General features: G+C 38.8%; 1 protein-coding gene across 10 annotated transcripts in view; it reads right to left on the bottom strand.

Annotated features, from left to right (window-relative positions):
• Positions 1-20,134, bottom strand: part of ncam1a (neural cell adhesion molecule 1a) — a 267,850-nt gene that overhangs the window by 61,183 nt on the left and 186,533 nt on the right. For 6 of the 10 annotated variants that reach the window (XM_026181163.2, XM_080307303.1, XM_080307306.1 and 3 more), the window contains exons 3-10: positions 19,253-19,462; positions 18,491-18,634; positions 14,490-14,627; positions 13,524-13,641; positions 11,142-11,302; positions 10,399-10,541; positions 5,394-5,423; positions 516-666 (exon numbers count right to left, since the gene is read on the bottom strand). In XM_026181163.2, the coding sequence (XP_026036948.2) occupies positions 516-666; positions 5,394-5,423; positions 10,399-10,541; positions 11,142-11,302; positions 13,524-13,641; positions 14,490-14,627; positions 18,491-18,634; positions 19,253-19,462 (1,095 nt within the window). The remainder of the gene's footprint in view (positions 1-515; positions 667-5,393; positions 5,424-10,398; positions 10,542-11,141; positions 11,303-13,523; positions 13,642-14,489; positions 14,628-18,490; positions 18,635-19,252; positions 19,463-20,134) is intronic. The other 4 variants (XM_026181169.2, XM_026181164.2, XM_080307305.1 and 1 more) reach the window with 1 other exon arrangement.

Genomic DNA, 20,134 nt, shown 5'->3' on the forward strand with positions numbered 1-20,134 from the left:
ACCTGAGAAAGTTCTCTAGGTGCTGTCAGAAACCATTTTTGGAGACAGAGAAAAAAAAAGATCCAGTGCCTGAGCACAGATAGAAGTCGAAAAAAACATCTGGGCTCCATATATGGAAAGAAATGAATTACTGCAGGAACAAACTGACCTTCACTGCCTGATAAATCAGTATATTGTATCACGGTTAACAGATTTTCGTAATTTAACAATAGTAACTAACACTTTTAACATGCTCTTTGAAGACTGTTTTTTGGCTGATGCAACAACTTATAAAAGATAAATGTAGCAACAGAGTTTCCATAAAAGAATTCTTTTAGACACTACTCCTACCCCGTTTCCAACAGACTAAAATGAAACGTTAAAACGATGACATTTTATTAAGCAGATGTCAGCAGCAACAGCAGCTCTTATCAGTTTCATATTTGTACATATAACAGTGCAAACTTATGGTTATCTGTGTTGACAGCAAAGATAAACCACTGGAGCGTGCGGCCAGGCAGAGTTTTGTGACTTACAGCGGACTTCCAGGTACATGTGCCGGGCGTCCTGGCCGATGGAGTTGCTGGCGGTGCAGAGGTACTGTCCAGCATATGTAAACTGGACATTTTTCAAGGTGAGAGAGGACACCCGTGCATGACTGCGCACCACCACATTTCTATCAAGGCTCTATAAAGAAGAAGAGAAAGAAATTATTCTCACTTATAAACAGGTAGTTTTATATAAAACAGGGCTAAAGGGTCAGTCTGCATTTGCTGTTTTGCTAGCGCAAATGGGACAAATGAGTAGAAGATAAAGTGGGAACTATAAACTGAGAAAGCAAGAGTTAAAAAAAAGAAAAAAAATGTGACGACTGACTGACAGGTGAGCCATGTGAACTGCAGTGCAGAAATACCACAAGAACAGCGGGATGGAGACAACATAAAAGCTACAACTGCAATGAACTCTTCTGAGAGAGAATTTAGTATTCCTTCGATGCTATTAGCTGATAAGGCTAAATTTATTCTATGTTTTTTTTTGTTTGTGTGAAGTGAGTGCCACAGGAGCAAACAACTCCTTCCTTTAAATCCTAAAAAAAATAACGTTAGTTATAAAAATCTTACAAATATGCTGCTAAAATGTATTCTTTTCTCATATATATATATATATATAAACAGCAACAGACTGGACATCCTGGCCTCTGAAAAACTATTGCTGGGATAACTATTAAACCAGCGTCAGAGCCCTGGCTAATAACCTGCAAACTCGATTGCTGTCCTTACCATTTAGCAGTCTGGTTGCAGGGTTACAGGCAGTCTAATTGCACTTGGAACAGTATAACTGCACTTTTAACAAACAGCTTGTTAAATCTGGTTTGTATTTGTATTAAGAGATCACATTTATTAGCCTGCCTACTGAGCTAATACTGCTATTCCAAGCATGTGTTATGCCTTACTTAGAGTGATCTCTTAACAGCTGTGCAGCTGACATCAAAAGTGGCCCAACGACCTCATTTGTTTTTTTTAACAAATGCAGTGGATCCTAGCTTCTCTCTGTTGTGCATGTAACCTGATGCAAATACAAGCCCAAAGCAGAGGGGGGGCTTCAAGTTCTGCACCGTTTTTGCGAAGACAAAAAGTATATTTGTTTTGAAATCGCATGGTGAAAGTCAGTAGGTGAAAAAAACAACATCGGTAATAAAGAGAAGCCCTATGAAATGATTAATAAAACTGCAAGCCTATAAAACCCATGGCTGTTAAAAAAACCTGTAACAGTTTATCTTCCCTTTGGGGGACACAGGCGACACAAAAAGGAGATATACATCTTCGTTCTAGGTGCCATAGTATTTGCTTTTTATTTTAGGCATTCTAGCTAGAGCTTCGGCGTGCAAAGCTCTGGCCGGTAAACTAGAATATAGATGTAGTATATAACCGAGTCATATTTGTTGTGTAAGTATTATGTCAAAAACAGCTTTTCTTTGCAGAGCAGGGTGATGCAGATGTGGCAGAAATATTTCTGCTGTTTACGGAAGATCTGAGGGAGTGTCCTGGAACATTTTGAAAGGGCAGCATTAATCTTGTCTTACTGCAGTAACACAGGAAAGAGCTGTACTGGGTACACTGGTGGAATATAAACAGGAAAAAAGGTTAATAGAGAATAATGCTTTAATGATACAGCACAGGTAGCAGGGAGAGGGGAGACCTTTGAACAGGATTCATTCATTAACCAAATCATTTTAATTACAAAAATGAATTATGGTGGTAGACTTGTAAGGCGATGTATGGACAGGATTTTTTCAGTGTCTTGTATTTTGCAGTCACTGCTGATTTGATCTGCAGAGCAAATCTTTGTACACGTGTTTTGCTTGTCGTACATTCTGTCCGGCAAGTGTTACATGAAGAGGGAGACTGTCAGGCATAACATGCACAGGCTCTGTCTGTGTATTCATTAGATGTAGATCTGCTATTCTCAGCAATCACGGTGCAAGAGCCATTTATGCTTTATCTTCCCAAAATACTAGCTCAATAAAACGATGTTAGCGCTGTATTAATAACATGCTGAAATTTTATAACCACCTCCTCCTTTGAAAAAAATGAGGCAGTTTAGGCAGCTAAAAATAGAACTTTTTAACAAAGCAGATGTCGGCGAGCTGAGCCAACAGTTTAAAAAAATGAACTCTGCTACATCAAGAATTCAGCTCATAAGTAACTGTCTCCCAATTTGGTATCAGGATCCTTTAACACAACGTGGCACATGAAGATATATATTTGTGGAGAACACCTGACGGACAGGACAAACCTGTGCCTCCTCCAAAAATTTAACTTTGAAACTACTGGGAGTGGTCCTTGTCAACTTTAATTTCTAGAATGTTGATTTATGGAGCACCCTGATGGCCCAGGGGTTTAAGGAACAGAACATGAATATACAAAGGGGTAGGCTATTCATACTTTTAATCCAGCCTGGGACTTGTGTTGCTTGCTTATCATTCCCCATCTATTTCTGTCCTTAATTCTTTTAATTTCTCCACTGTCAAATCTTTCATCAAGGAGAAGTATACCAAGAAAAGTAAGTGCAATTTCTCTACTTGGCATTCTCAAGCCCTCCAAAGTGTTGAGGCAGGAAAAAGGTTACGATTTTAAGACAACGGTTAATTTAAGGCGTCGGTTAACAAAAGGCAAATGGTAAATAGAGTTCTATTAAACCATTTCCTTTATCTATAATTGTCTTTACTTAACATGCATCGAGTTGCTAAAAGAAAAACAAGCAGTCAACAACATGGTCATATGATCTTCTTATGAGTTGAAAATCAGTCAGTAGGCAGGTTATAATAATCAGACTTTTATCTGGTTTAAGTGTCAAACTGTCTTCCAAAGTGCACTTCTTAATGAAATAAAGATAAAGTGAAAAGGCTTTGCTGTTGTCCTTAGCATAATTTCACCTTTCATGTTCGATTGTCTTCTATGACTAATTGTTTAATGACTGCTTTTTAGGGTTGCTGATTAACACCTGTCAGCTCGGTTCACCTAACGTCCAATGAAAGCAAGGCCGACGCTATTACTGAAGATCTGTTCGATCCATTCTGTGCCGCAATAAGTACATTCGCTGACAGCTGACTTTCTGTGTGGGCCTACAAGAAAAATATTTAATGGGCTCGTTTGTTCACATCTAACTCTATGGCTTTATTCTTGGAATTTATTGAAGTAGTCTGCATGATTCACAGTTCAAAGTACCTGGGCCTAGGTGCAGCCCCTCAGTCTAAAACAGGCAAATGTAGATCCCTTACTCCTCCCTTTAGGATAGCTTTCTTCATATAGGTCTTTGCATAGGTCTGTCGTAAGGAATAGCTGCTCTCATTGACATCATACAAAGCCAAAAAAAAGCTTCTTTCAACTGAGATGCAGTCTTTAGCCTTACCTCTTTGCTCACATGTATTCCTACATAAGCAAGCAAGCAAAAGCATCAGTAAATCACTAGAACAAAGTAATAGCAACAATAAAAACACCAAAGAAGTAGTCTTTAATTGAACTTCTGTAATGAAGTGCACAGTCAAGGATGTCAAGTACTGAAAAATCTGTAGTGACCCTTGGATTAGACTGGGCTCAGAGAGGTAAGAAAAAATGTGAAAGTGCTCCCGCTAAAACATAAAAGCATAGGTCACAGCAGTAGATCCATAAAACGCAACTTAAAACCCAGTCAACAGCCCAACAAGGTGACGTGATTATTGTCACATGCTGGGATAAGGCTATGTTAAACAGGCGTGTGGGAAAAAACTTTGCAGCATTACATCAGCAGGAAATGAGTGCTATGACTGATTGAAGCACGTTATTGAAGCCAGTTAGGACAAACTTGTCAAAACTCTGAATCTGTGTGTTATGGATGCTGAATATGACAGTTAATTCTTAGCTTGGTTCCTTGTCACAGTGGTGAGTGAAGTGAGCTGATTGTACTGTGTCAGTTCTATCCAAAGGTAGTAATTGTTTTTGCAGCAGGCCAAGAGTTTGCATGTTTTTCTTTTGTGCCAAACAACAGAACAGGAAGCTCAAGTGCTTTGGGATTTTTTAAAAATGCAAACACACTTGGCATCCTTAAGCTTACCCTGTAAAAATGCTTGTTAATGCCATTCTAAGAGTTCTACCTAAACATGAGCCTTAAAAGTGGACAATGCAAACAGAATTCTGTCAACCTTCTTTGTATTAGAGGTTGAAAAAAAACCTCTCAAATCCTGGAGAAACAAAATCAAAACTCTCTACTTGGCTACATATGATCAGGGGCAAGGAAGACTTTTTTTCCCATTTGGGTGAGCTGACCTAGTGAGACCACAGTATAAATGAGGCCCCAAGGTGACTGAATGAGGCAGCTACTTCAGTGCACAGTTGAAACAAAAACATGCAGGCCCCTGGCCCATGACAGAAGGCTACACCATTAAAATCCATTCTGTTATTTGCTAGAGTTTGGTGAGTTAGAGTTAGTTTGCTCACAGCAGAGCAGACAGTGTGTTTTTTTTGGGTGTCCAGCTGCTGATCAATCAACAATACAGGATTCATCTTTTTTTCATGCAAAGTCTGAGCATTCACCACACTGTGCAGCAGGAAACAAAGAATGGAGCTACTTGGTCTACACCGAGATGCCTGCGTCTCACATGGAAATTTGTTGACAAAAATAAACAGTGATAAACTAATGGAGCAAGTCTAAATGCATACTGGAACTAAATGTATTAAATGAACTGTACTACGTGGCTATTAGTCTACACATTAAGCGCAAAACTAAATATGGTGCATATTAAATGTGGGCTGAGTGATAACACTTCTGCTCTGCAAACAAAAACAAAAAAAGGTGGTGGGGGTAAAAGTGGTAGTCTATGATGCAGGTCTGGGCTAGTACATCTAGAATCAGGCTACGATATTTGGTAGCCATACCTCGTATGTGTCTGGTCGAGTCCAAGAGGCCTAGAGAGGACAGAAGCAAAGAGGCAAAGACAAACAGCGACACAGTGGAACAAAGTGAGCTTTTGGAAATGACCCACATAGAACGAATGCAGACTGGCTTCAATGTGCAATGACTGAATCTTTTAAATACCGTTCCATGGTTTTGTTTTAGATTGTTAAAGCAAACTCAAGCAAATACATTGTTGCCAATTAATTTCCAGAATATCTACAAGCGCGTTTTCTCCGTTCTTGGTAGTTTCTGGTTTTTATCTGTCTTTTAAATGCTATCAATCATAGTTTACTTTGTTTTTGCAACGCACAACATGTTAAAGATGGAAGTAGCCTCTAGGCATGAAGAGGTAAGCAGATTGCACATAATGACTTCAGTAAGCACTGTCCTTAATAAGAAATGCTCATAAAATATTCACATTTTGAGTAAAATAGGTAACAGAGGAATGAGGGATTAAAGGTGTAGCTACTTGTGGGAGAAAAGTTAAAAACGCATGAACGTGTATCCTCATTTTCTCAGATTACTTCTTGCTTAATCATATGTGATTCCAAAAATGCCAAATGGGAACAGCCAAATACTCAAAATGGGACTTAATAAACCAGTGGCTGACATCAGAGTGGTAAAGACCTTAGGCGCTCTTTTATAAACCATCTAAGATTTCTGCATTTGTATTAAATCGGTGATGCCATCTTGCAGTAATGTAACTAGAATTTAAAAAAAGATAGAATACCAAATGCAAATATCAAGAGTAGTTACCGATTTGCCTTTCAGGCAAACAGCCGTGATTTTTTACAAGATTTCTAGAAGCGGGACTTGGCACTGTTCTGATGTTGTTTATGAAAACTACAGATTGGATTCAGCTGAATAATTTCATTCAAAGCTTTATTTATTATAATTAAACAATTAAGACCAATGATGTCATAAATAGATTATATCCCTCTGTTGATGTATTAAAGGCTAGCTGAACATTTGGCATTGTCTAGTTCAAGGTTTTCTTGATGTGAAAATGACTGTTATGATGAGGGCCAGGCTTTCCAACTTGGCAATCAAGGAAGTAACAGAAATGGTCAAAATGCCAAACTCGAGCACATTTTCCTAGAGCTGCATGGGGCCAGTTATTAATTAATGTACTCTAATAAGAGAGAATTTGGAGGCACACTAAGGAAAACAAGGCACTGCAACTAATTATACAAGAACCACTACCAGCACCTAGGGACTTTGTTTCCTAATCAGCACATTTTCTCATCATGGCTTACAGTATGTATCTTGATTAACTCATTCATGTAAGTACAGAACATTGACTTCCACCACTTATCCTCTATTAATATAAACTACGTACAGATTCCTATCATGTGGTATAAACGTTCAAACCACAAAGACCTTCAGCTGAACTGAGATGATGTCTTAATCATACATTACACAATGACGCCATTAGCTGTGTTTTTCTCAAGCCAGTAATATTCAAAAGAAGAAGCCGAAGACAGAAAAATTCCTGTTCTGTCATTGCACATCATTATGAATATGTCTGTGCTCTCGTACCCTGGCTGGTATGAATGTAGAACTAGAATGTGAATGGAAGACAGAGCGTGGCAAACAGGAAAGTAATGATGAATGAAGATCCAATGAAAATTAGTGACAGCTATTACCAAATGATCAGCGGGATTTTCTGACTACAGCAACATTAAATCAAAATGTATCTGACAGTGATAGATAGGGAGGAGAGGGATGATGACAGCCTGTGAATAGAAGACATTCAGTGGCAACTGTGAATACGACATGCAAGTCCTGTCTTGCAGGTGGAAGATTACATTCAGAAAGTCGCAATACAGTCACGGCTGCCGCAGCTGATTGGCAGTGATGAATTGCACAGTTAATAGGAAAATATGAGAATATTTTAACTGACTCAAATGTACAGACTGATCATTTTCCAGCACAACCGGAGTGGTGAACGGATAATTTGCACAAGTTTGCCATTAAGTCTAAAATAAAATCCGTCTCAGTTTAAGAACAACTTAACGAGATGTCTGCATTACAAGAACTGAATAAATAACACATTCTTCTTTAGTACAATGTTGTTCAGAAACAACAATATCCTACAGTTTTTTCCATTCTTAAAGACCTCATAGTTCCATATCCCCCCCCCATTATAACACTTTGCTCTTGGATTGAAGGCTTACTTCATAGGATATAAAAGTAGAGTGGGAGCTTCAGCTGCAGGCCCCTCGTCTGTCGAACCAGCTCCCAGCTTAAATTTTGGACACACACTGTGTAAACTTCTAAATTAAATTTAAAAAGTAAAGCTTAAAACGTTCCGTTTTTGATAAAGCTTAACTATTAGGACTCAAGTGTTTCTTGTTTGCATCTAATCATTAGTTATTATTAATCTCTGGCTCTCTTGCACAGTGTGTCTTTTGTCCCATGTCTCTCCCCAGTCGTAGCAGATGGCTGCCCCCTCCCTGAGCCTGGTTCTGGAGTTTTCTTCCTGCTAAAAATGAGTTTTTCCTTCCCACTGCCACTAAGTGCTCGCTCATATGGGGTCATCTGAATGCTGGAGCTTTCACTCTATTACTGTGGGGTAATAGATAAATAATGATAAAAAGCACCTTGAAGTGACTGTCGGGATTCGGTGCATTATAAATAAAACTGAATTGATTTAAATCATCCTGCTGCTGTAAATATAACTGCCGCATTTGGTGCACAGTCTCACAATAATGTTATATTTTCTCCAATTAGCCGTCTGAATGCTTAAACAACTGTATCAACGATATTTACAATTATTAGTATAGAGAATGTTTACAATATGACTAGAAGAGAGTTTGTCAGACAGTCATTACCATGGTCTTTTTAGTTTTATATTATTCCACCAAAAATCAATAGTTCATTTCACAGAGATATATTTAATGTGAAAATGAGCTACATGGTAACTTTCAGACATAATTCATCACAATGCACCAGCTGACAGAGCATGTTAAATGAAGTAGGCCAGCATGGCCCAAAATACTGTGCAGCTGACTCTCTTATGCCCTGTGGGAAATAACAGGACAGGTGCTTTCATTGCATTTACAGTGTGTAGCTCCAAGAGTAGTTCCTCTATTGTTCTTACACACCTGTGTCATTTGAAACATTTGAAGAACAACTGTGTCTGCTATGGCAGGACAACAAACACTGTTGAACTATTTTTGTGTGGGAACATATTTCACAGGAGTTACAATACCTCTCAACAGTCAAACAAAAAATGGACTCAGGGTTTTCATGCTAAATGCTGCTTGTAGTGACAGGGTACAGCTTATCTTATGCCTAATTAAATGCCAGCATATTGTTGGCAGGAACAAGTTTTATGCCAAATTGTGCTTTTTTCCTGTTATTCCACAGCAAATGTCCCGAGGCCAGCAACCAGTCTGCAACCCAGCTGTTCTGTGTATCAGGGAAATATGCAGTGTCCAACTTTAGTGCTTTTAGAAGTAATATAAACATGTGGCAGTATGTAACGCAAGCTGAATCACAAACCAGTGCATGAAATGTTTTTCCCGAATCCAAAAACCCGGTGGAGGCAGCGAGGTAATTATCTTAATACTGTTTACTGCATTCACAGAAAATTACCCCTCTGAAGTGACTAATCTGTTTGCTGCTAGCACCATGTGCATTGTCAGAATAGACCGTTAAGATGGATTTTTCAAAATTATACAATTTTAATGAGCTGATAAGAGCATAACAATAGACTTCGGATGAGACTCTCTCACTAGGCTGGCAACTGCCAGAATGCTGTGACCACTGCAATGGAGAAAATAAGGAAAGGAATGGTGTTCATAGCTTACACATCCTAAGAAGCCGTTTACCATATCCTATAAGCAAAGCTTTAATCCAGCGTTATCTCCAGTGCTCCTGAAGGACATGAAGAGGAAAAACTAGGATATACGCCAAAGCATGACAAAGATGCATAACCCTTATGTGGCTGCTTTACTCATATCGTGTTCATCCTGGGAAAAAAGTGCCCACTCGTTCCCAAAGTGGATTATCACAGTAGTTTGCCAGAGTGGCATAATTGGAATCACAACAATCTGATTCATAGCAATAATTAAGCTAATGCCAATTAAATCATTTTCACTTTGTTTTTTAAACTCTTGTTTGATTTACTGTGAATTTTAAAAGAGCACTTTTTATAGTAAATTCACAAAAAAAGGAAAGAAATTTCCATTAAAAGCCAATGAATAAAAGATGTTGTAGCGTGTCAGATGCGCTGTTAAAAACATGTGGGGAGACATAAGAAGTCTGCACTCTCTCTCCTCTATCAGTCACAATGTAAATGTACAAAAGCATTAAAGCAACTCGGGCTGTATAAGACAAGGCTGTCAAAAGTTCAGAGAGATCGTGAAGCAACATCAAAACCTCATTGTGCAAAGTTCAAACTCATGTAACAATGAGAAATGTACGAAGCACTTTTAGCTGCATTCCCAGCACGTGGGTGGAGTTGAATAGCCAACTGATTAGTTATTAATGCCATGAGATGAAAAGTGACGGAAGTGAAAATAATTGGTGGGATTTCAAGGCTGAATTTTAAAAAATGAAAGTCAGTGAATGGCTGACAAAATTCCTTAAAAATGTCCATGTGAGTTTTTGAAAATTGAAATTGAAGCCTTTTTCTGAAAATTGTATTTAATAACAGCTGCCAACAAATCTGGAGAGCATGTGCTGTATTGTATATTACAGTGCAGGTCATAATATGTAAGTGGTGCAAATTATGTGGAGGCTCTGTTCTAGCTTTCATCCACTTTATCTTTTCTAAATGACATTTTTTTTAATTTGTTGTTTGCCATGTTGTTCCTTAAGAGCAGAAACGTTTTAGGCAAATTTCTCAAACAACTGTAGTTTTATTTTTGGTACCTCTCTGTCATTAGCACCCCTTTTCCTAAAAACACTGGCTTTTTAAAACACTTCTATTAACTGGAAAAAAATGGTTTCTGGTGCATGACCACACAGCAACTCTACCTGTTCTCCTTCAGTGAAGACCTTGTTTCCAAAACTCCAGGAAATTGTAGGTGTTGGGTCACCGGAAGCCTGACATGTCAGGGTGACTTGATCATCAAACTCCGAAGCAGTTTGGTTACTCAAGTAGGTAATGTTGGGTTGGACTAGAAGCAGGACAGAAACTGTTATTAGAATTGGTTTTCTAGACACATAAATGTGGGTTCCTTCTCCAACGAGAGTCAGCGGGGCAATTTCAAATATTTAATCTGTTTCTTTATTCTTTTTTAAACAGCTAATAGATGCTTGACATTTATCAACAGCTATTACCACTAATCCACCTGCCTTTTTTCTATTAACTGGGTTTGATAGTAGAGGTGGAAAAATTCTTAGGTTCAAATCACCACATAAACTCATCAGCTGCTGACAGATGAATATATGCGATCAAATGATCACGTCACTGTGAATGACACATTTGACATGGCCATTTGATCCATGGCTGATAGAGACGTTTCAGTATTACTGTGGCAAGGAATACAGAGTGGTTTCATACCCCACTGAGTTATAACAGAGCCACAGGACTACATAATTTCCTCATAAAGAGATACTGCACTTTATGTTTCACAGCTGCGTAAGGATACGCTGCGTAAGAGTGTGCAGCAAAGTGCACAAAGTACAACAAAGAAATGTCAGAGATGATACAAAAAAACCAGCCGCCGTGTTCTTTATGCTAAGCAAACCATCAGCAAATGGAGTCATTTTCTTACCAAACACGCTTAGGCTGACTTCCTCCGCTTTCTCTCCCGCCTTGTTCTTGGCGATGCACGTGTAATCTCCTTCATCCACTTTGGTGACATGTTTTATTAACAATTCTGAACCATCCTCATTGAGGCTGTACTTATCGCCGTCTTCAAGGACAACGCCGTTACTGTAGCAAGGGGGAAAAAAGAGGAAAAGAGAAGTGTCCGCGTCACATGTATTTACTTGCACAACTTGAGGAGCCTACGAATAATTTTCTAAACTCACTGACAAAGAACTGTTGGGGTTTTATCTACTGAAGCAAGCAGCTCGCAGACAACAAAGCCTCGCAGACCAAAAAACGCTGTCCTGTGCTCAGTGCTTCTAAGAACACCTCCAACATTGCCTCAGATTCTGTTTGCCTTTGGTCTCCTTCAGCCTTGTTTTTAAGAAGGTCATACACCGATTGTATGATGACGATGCTTCTTTTAGATTTCAGAAAACACTCCTACTCTCAGGAGCCAAACTTTCACTTGAGGTTAGAATCTCTCTTTTCTTTTTTCTTTTGTAGTGAATTAAGTGTTCGTAGACCTGGAGTAGCAGCATTGCTCCAGCAGCCAGACAGTGAATGACAGGCCTGTCAGCGACTAGAACAAATAGAGCTTTACCCCTATGTTTTTTTCACCGCCTCACACATCTATCCTCCCAACAACCTTCCTGTCCATCTTAACCCTCTTCTAGCCAGGGCCTGCTTCTTCCTCAGGATCACACATTAGATCTGCTGCATGAAAGACAGCTGTGAGCGGGATTTGAGTTCAGTCGTCTTATTTACTCATGCAGCAGCAATCATGCTTTGTCTAAAGGTTTCTCCTCACTGCTGCATTCAGACATGAATGATGCACCAAGAATATTAACGTGCACTGAGCAAACAGCTGCATGAAGAAAAAAAACACGTTCGGGCTGACGTCCTTGATTTCGTCTCCCGAAAGCATACATTTGCACAAGTCGGTGGTCGTCAAACAAAAATATCCTATTCCAGCACGCACATGCTTGGTGTATTGGTAAGTTAATGTTTAAAATCATTACTAACTCAGTAAACCTCCTCTTTAATCAACAGAACTTACTTAATTAAACACATTTCAAGTACCAATTTTTGAACTACTACCAATTAGCGGTTGCTAAGATGCATATGCACCTTGTTCTCACTTTGGTTTATTCTGCTTGTTGACCTATTCATAATCCCTATAAATATATATTAACAAGTGTCATGTAAAAATTAACTTTATCAAAAGCAAGCCTGCATGAAAGGAGTCAGGGACAGAAGAATAAAGGGGACTGACTGGTAAGCTATGAACAGCAAAGTCACAAATCTGGTCTGGTCACGCTACTGTATGCAGAGATGTATTATTTCCTTATTATTACTGTGTCCAGCAGCTGGAGAGCTGGAGAAAAAACAACAGAGATACCCCGACAGCTGCCTCGGGTAGCGCACATCCTGCTAAAGGGTAGCCTCGAACTTATAAAAATGTCCCCGTTAAATTGATGCTCCTTGCTGCACAAAAGATAAAAAACCCCGAGGTCCTTTTTGATTAGGAATGTTTGTAACTAATTGAACTGACCTGTAAATATAAATTGCAGCCATTAGCGTAGCATAACAAATTCCTAATTGCCATGGAATGAAGTTTCAGGAAGACTAATTTTATGCAGATGTAGCTCCATCCTATCAACCCTTTATCTAGTAAGAGGCAAAAACACATGACTCATTTACCCTTTTACTGTGGATGTTATTACAAGGATTTTGATCATTGAGGTAAAAAGCCATCAGAATATCTCTCCATATCATTGTGTCATAAAATGGACTGCTGAAGTGAAAAAGCAAAAGGTAACAGTATATAAATCTCCCGCTCGCTAATGAATACTAATGAGTGTGACTTATAATGAGTTTCTATTGAAAAGCTGGAATTAATAAAAGCCCTCTATGTGCTTTAAGTACTAGTACACTGTATAGTGCATAGTTTGTCTTCCATTGCTCTGCTGCAAATATCATTCATCTCAGCTTAATCTTATCAGGCTGCTTTTACCTGCTTGGCAGATTGCCACTTAGGGGGGTGGGGGGGGGGGGTCATTTGTATTGACGTCAGTGTTTCTTTTTGGTTTGTCGTTGAAGTTTTGGACCTGAGAAGGATTACTGTGCACCAAGAATAACAGTTTGTAATTCATAATTATTCATTTCATTGCTCTAACTAATATTGCTTGTTTCGAGGTCAAGAACAAGAGGATCTGAAGATGAAAAAAAGAATAAATAAAATGCTTCATTTTTTGTGGAAGCTCAAAATTTCTCCTCACGTGATCCGGGGTAAATCTGAACTCTGCTCGTCACAACAGCCAGATAACAAGATTGAATGACGTACTGTGCCCAAGTCACGGTGGGTTCCGGGAAGCCATCTGCATCACAAGCCAGTAAAGCTGATTTACCAACGTCTGCTGTAGCGTTGACTTCTGGGTGCCTGACACGGATGCTGGGAAGCACTGAAAAAGATACAAGATTAATTTGAATTTCAAGTAACTAATATGTATTTATAAATTATATTTAAAGAGGTTTAATCTAGATATGTAGATTCAAAACCTATAAATGATTTTATTACTTCTTTTTGCACATTCCATATAAAATTAACCAAACACTGAAAAAACGTTCACAAAAAAAAAAAACCTTTTTGGTTTGACTTGTTTTAAACAACTACCGAACCCACATGGGGATAATGTAATTGTAGTAAAGTTTATCCAAAATGCACTTCAAGTTTCCTCCATTGAGTCGTGATAAAACAGACTGGATGTTTCAACATAGCTGAAATGAACATATTTCACACACATATAACGATATTTCCCATAGTTACACGTCTATTTCTTAATTTAGTCAAAGGGTTCGAAAATAAAAATGCAATTATCCCTGAAAATCTACAGAGTAGCTTTTAAGAAGTGATATTTCCTCAAGAAAATTGCCCAAAATCATTTTTTTAAATAGATTTTTCAAAATTCTTCATCCTGATAGTTAAAGGACTTTGATATTTAAAAGCAATTTGGGGATAATGTTGCTACTAAAGGTCAGAGCATCTGCAACATTTTCTGAGAAATCCACAAATCTAAAACCAATTTCTCGTCATTCTGGTCTGTAGTTGTTTGAATGTGTTTCTCTAAACCAGAAACTTGAAAAAGATGGCTAGATGATCTGACTAACTATCTAACTATCATTGGAGCAACAAAAAAGTTTTAAGGGTTTTAGAGCCATCTGGCTCATTACTGAACCCTGCTCTGTTAAGCCACACATTGATAAACAGCAGGGCAGGCAGAGCATAGAAGGTGGTGTATACACTGCTTACCGTTAACAATGACCTTCATAGTCTTGAAGTCAATTTCTCCCCTGGCCATGACACGAGCCTCACAAGTGTAGTTGCCCTCATCTGTCTTTTTAATGCTGCGGATCTGCAGGTGGCCATTATCCATGATCTTAAATCGAACTACAAAAAAAGGAAAAAAGAACACAGGTTCGAGATTGTGAAGATTACATTCTCAACAAAACAGTGGAACAAAAGAAACGTGATTTAATAAGTCTTCTATGAATTAAGAGATGATCAGTTGGGGCAAGATTGAGAAAATCCTTCCTGGTAATCAAATTATTAGATGAGAGAGCTTCATGACTCTCTGGCTACAGTAAACATATTTTATCAATGTTTTAATCAAACCCAGATCCTTGACAAACAGTTGCAGCTCTAATTAAACAATGCACAGTAACACAGCGAGCTGTCTTAACAGAAACCTGGTGTTATTTTTCACACATTATTGAGAAAAACTATCCAGCACTTATTAAAATCCACAATTTACACAGGGGACTCATTAATTTTAGTAATGACTGTTGCCTCAATCAAGTGACGTGTTCTTCCTATCAAGTTTAAGAGTTACACAGTTTACTGAACAAACAATTCCACCTCAGTGACTCCTACCACATCGCACCATCCATGGGAGTGAAACATTTACATAGTGTACAAAAAATAAATGACTGAAATGTTGAAAAGCTTTTAAAGTTTAATCCAGGAGTCTAAAAGTTAAGAAGAAACAACGCTTTTGTTAAACAGCTCTTATTCAGGTCACCGTGACATATTTTACAAGGAAGAGTTGCTGTTGGGATTTTTAACTCTGCAGCTTGCAGCACAGGGTTAGGTCAGCGACTGCACTGAAGAAAATTGCATAAGCAGTTTTTAGTTTTCAGTGTCGGTTACAATTAGTGGCTTTTCCAGTGAAAAACACATTCCTTGACAAGAATCCAAGAACAAAGGCAGGCTTAGCACAACAGTGTGGTGACTCCAGGCTCTCCAGCGGTCACCGAGGGAGGGGTTACTTCAAGGTTAAAATAGTCCCCGGTTCAAGTGTGAAACAAAACCCAGACTCCTGTTTTATGTCCGGCTCCCACACTAGATCCTAGTTTTTCACTGAACTTGCTAAGCCATGGCTGTTTTGGACCAATTTGGTCAATGCTCCTCCCAAGAAGGAAGCTATTGCCAGATTAAATGATTACCAAATATTGTACATGAATTTAGGCCCTCCTCATATTTTTGGGCAGAAGAGACCAAATGCTGAAAAGCTCATAATTTCATTTTACACAGAAGACAGCTTGGATTCACAGCAGCTACATTAGATTAGATTTTTTTGGCAAAGTGTTCAGCAACACTTACAGTTTTATATGTTCGGTATGTGCACGCTCACAGTTTCCTCCACAGCCGAGCTAAACACCTTTGTTCTGTGTGCTTACTGGCAAAGCAGAAATGGTTCAAAACCCAGGACAAACAACAGATAAAGGGATTATAATACAAGAAGAGTTTGAAAAGTTTTTATAGTGTTTTTTGATATACTAATGTGACATATGGATAAAATAGATGTTCAATTACATCAAAGCTACATCTCTGATCGCCCGTGCGCAGTGAGAACGAGACCCAATTGTGTACATCAAACACCTCTAACTCCCGAAACACAAAATTCCTTTACTAAGAAAGAGTTAGAGGTTAAAAATGTTGTTAAAATGTATGTGTGTATTTATAAAGATAAGAGGATCCTGATAGCTGGGGGGGGAGGGTCTTTTTTTATGCGTTTCAGGATTTCCTGCTTCCAGTTTTTCTATTGTTGTGGGTTTATGATTATTATTATTGTTCTTGCCTCCCCACTGTTCCTCTGTAATGTGTTTACTATTAGTTGTCTCTTCTGTGTGATTAGGGTTGTTTCCTGCTTTACTTTAACAGTTAATTTTCTCTGGTGTTTCAATTCGGTTTTGAGCCTCTGTTTGTTTGATTTTTCTGCATTACTTTCATCTACATTTCCTTCCTTTGCCGTGTGTGTGATCCGCAATCGCTGTGCAGTGTATAAAGAGCCCTTTCCTTCTCTTTGTTGCATTGCCTGTGTTTTTTATGCTTCTTTTTCTCCTCTCGTGCTGTCTGTTTTCTTCTTTGGATTCATTCTCTGGCTTTTTTGGATTCCATCATTTTTCTTTTAAATCGTCTTTCATTATCTGTTGTTGTTTATATGAAATCATAAGTGATTAAAGCTCGCTTTTTGTTTGAGATCTCTTTCTCGCGGGTCCTAGGTGTGGGTCCTCAAGTCTGCAATCCATACAAAATCAGAGTGAGACATGAGGAGCAATAGTAAGATCTCACCACCCTGAAAGACAGTGGTTCCCAAACTTTTTTTGCTAGGCCCCCCTTTGTTTTACAAGAAAAATGTATTTCATACCTCAAACATTTAGTAAACAATTAAGCAAATACAAGTAAACTGCAATAAATTACAGGTAGTAATAAACAACTCTTTTACGGTACGTCCACACCTACACGGGTGTTTTTAAAAACGCAGCTGTTTCTATGCGTTTGGACCTTTCGTCCACACGTAAACGGCGTTTCGAATCACTGAAAACGGAGATGTTTTTTTAAAAACTCCTTTTTGCGTTTACCTGTGGACGAGGAATACAGAGTTCGTCACGCAACGTCAAAGGTATGCGCCTTTTTTCACATCATGCTGTGCGCACGTTATTGTTTACATGAGATGAATTGCAGAATGGCAGATAGAGACAAAATATTGTTACTGTTAATCTGACTATCTTCCGGTTTTACACGCTTACATATACACACGCAGTTACTGTCCCTCCATTTACAAAGGCAGATGCGTCACGGTGCAATTATTTTATATGTAGTTGTTTTTTTCCTCTGTAATAATATTCAACATTGCTATCAATACATTTTTCAAAAAAATGCCTCTCTGTGCAAAATGGGTTTAAAAACATAAACAACTGTGGGATACTGTTTGTCCGTGATTTAAACAGCCCAGCGCTGCTCCCGACGAAGGGAAAACCAATTCTGCAGGGGAGACCTACCTTGGCACTTGTGCAGGTGAAACCAAAGGGAAGATAAGCTTCACCATATTTTCTAGTCTTTGGCTTAGAATGAGGTTGGTTTGGAAACCTATTCAGCTATGCTTCACCTCCTGCTTTGCGTTTGTGTGGGCGCCCCATGCTAGCAGTGTCCACGCGTTTTTTTTTTTTTTCCCCTTTTCATACCACGCCCCCCCTGCAATGGCTCTGTGCCCCCCCTATGGGGCGGGCCCCACACTTTGGGAAGCTCTGCTGAAAGAGAAGGCATCAAATGTGTCAGGTATGACCTGAAGTCAGAACATGAGATGGAGGTGGTTTGCAAACTGTTTATGCACAGAGCACCAACGATGGTCAGACTTAAGCAACTTTTGCTTTTGTGGCTGAACTTTACTTCATCATTGCCGAAACAGATGCTATGATTACGATTTGCAAAGCAACAAAAAAAATCTGATTCTAAACTAGCAAATCTGGGTAGGTTTTATTACAGGGTTTTTTTGCTGTTATTGTTGTTAGTGACAGCAGAAGCTTTCTTAGATTACACTTTCCTTCCTTAAAAAAAACCATGCTGAGTTTTTCAGATTTTTTTTTCCAACTATAGTTTTCCTTTATTTGGCAAAATTAAACTCAGGTGTGCCCTCAGACACATTTTCTAGTGACAATAACCACCTCTTGCTAGGCCTAAAAATACAATTTTCATGTTCACGCATCATCTATGAGGTCTAAAACTACTTTCCAATGGAAAACGGTTGGCTTTGTTCATAGATGATGGGCAGCAGGAGAGGGAGATGAGGAATAGTGTGGCAAATTGATTGGAAAGCATGAACTGGCAAACAGCATTGGCAGGGAGGTAAGGTGGCTGCTCACAGAGTTAAGAAGATGGAATGGAAAGGCAGGTTGGATGTGAGAAAGCAGCTAAGCAGTGGGGTGTTTTTTCCCCTCTTTTTCTTTTTCTTTTTTTTTGAACAGACTCACCATCTTTGGCAGGTTGGATCTTGGAGCCCTTGTGCTTCCAAATAATAGTGGGTGGTGGTGAACTGACAACATCACAGACTATGTCAGCATCCTCACCCTCGATGAACTCCTGCGGGTTGGAAGTACTCTTGAACGTGATCTTTTCTGTGGGGGAATGGACATATTACACATTTTTATATGTATTAACACAGAGAGTGACATTTGTAAAGGTGAAAACTTACACATTTTCAATTTCAGTGGTTCACTTTGGTGTTTATATTACACATACCAAAGTTTCCAATAATTAGGTCAGTATATTTGAAATAATCCCCATGAGCCAAAAACTTCAGAGTGAGCTAAATGCTCAGTTTCCAGTATGTTATAGTTCAGTTCTTATTATGGTCATTTCACACAGCCCTGGCTGGGAGAACAGCAACCCCTCACACCTGCTGTTTAAATCTTCTGTTTATGAGAGGGGCAGCCAGTCGGAAGAAAGCTGTCTTAAAGGGACGGTGCTTAAACGGCTGGTTTCATACAGTGGATAAACTCACCAAAGTCCAGCTTGCCAAGCTAGACTGAGAATAACAGTATGGAGCTGGAAATCAGGTTACCTTTAATAACATAAACACTGGCTCTCTCTATTTGAAATGCATTACTCAAAGAGAGCGTTGATAGTGGCTGAGTTACTACAGTTTATGCAGTAATGTTGACTACCAACATGTGAAAAAATAACACTCTTCACTGGTAAAGTCTGTAAAGACTGCAAAACCAGGTCATACTTACGGAAGATCTTTACTTGGACAGTGGCCTGGGCTTCCTTGTCTCCATCCTTTGCCACACACTTGTAGATGCCAGCACTGTCCACGGTGGCGTGGTATATGGTGAGAGTCGACGTGGCTTCATCACTGCGGCTCACAAAAATGTCTGCCCTGTTGGGAAGGATCTTCTCACCGCTGGGGGCGTACCAGTCTATGTCTTTAGCATCTCCTACCACTGAAAATAACAAAGTAAATAATGAGATAGAAAAGCAAAACTTTTTTTTTTTAAGAATTTCACAAGTGGCCTGTAAATAATAGTCAGAACCTATAGGATTGCAACTGAAATCTGTTATCTTGTTTGGTGCTTTTGATGTTTTGCTATAGCTTAGATATGCCTCCCGCTTTGACTCTGAGCATGAACTTGTAGAGGATGCCATGGGCCTGTTACATCACATTACAAAGCTAGTGTGTGCATCTTAATTTAAAATTCAAACTTAATTTACTGCAACGATCACTGCACTGTGTGATGACCTGGGGAAGAACTGTCATTGCTGGCATTCATATTCTTCACATCTGTTCATGTTGGAATAAAGTAGTTGTAGTTCCTTATTTCCCTGATGAATGCATATGTGGAGCTGATTAAGGTTTGAGCTAGACTTTGTTCTCATTAGAGAATGTGAATAAAAATTGTTAAAAATGAATCGTAATTTGAACAGAATATATCAAAACGAAATTAAGAATTCTTGGTTTGAAGATGGTTTGGAAGCATTACTGTGAAATCACAATCTGTTTTCATCCAGTGTATGTTATGTAAAGCCAAAGACTAAACAGACACAGCAAAACATAAAAAGGGAGATATGAATTATTTCTGTTTCCTCAGTAGGATTATTCAGTAGGAGGAAACTTT

This window comes from Astatotilapia calliptera, chromosome 10, assembly GCF_964374335.1.
Source record: "Astatotilapia calliptera chromosome 10, fAstCal68.1, whole genome shotgun sequence".
NCBI lineage: Eukaryota > Metazoa > Chordata > Actinopteri > Cichliformes > Cichlidae > Astatotilapia > Astatotilapia calliptera.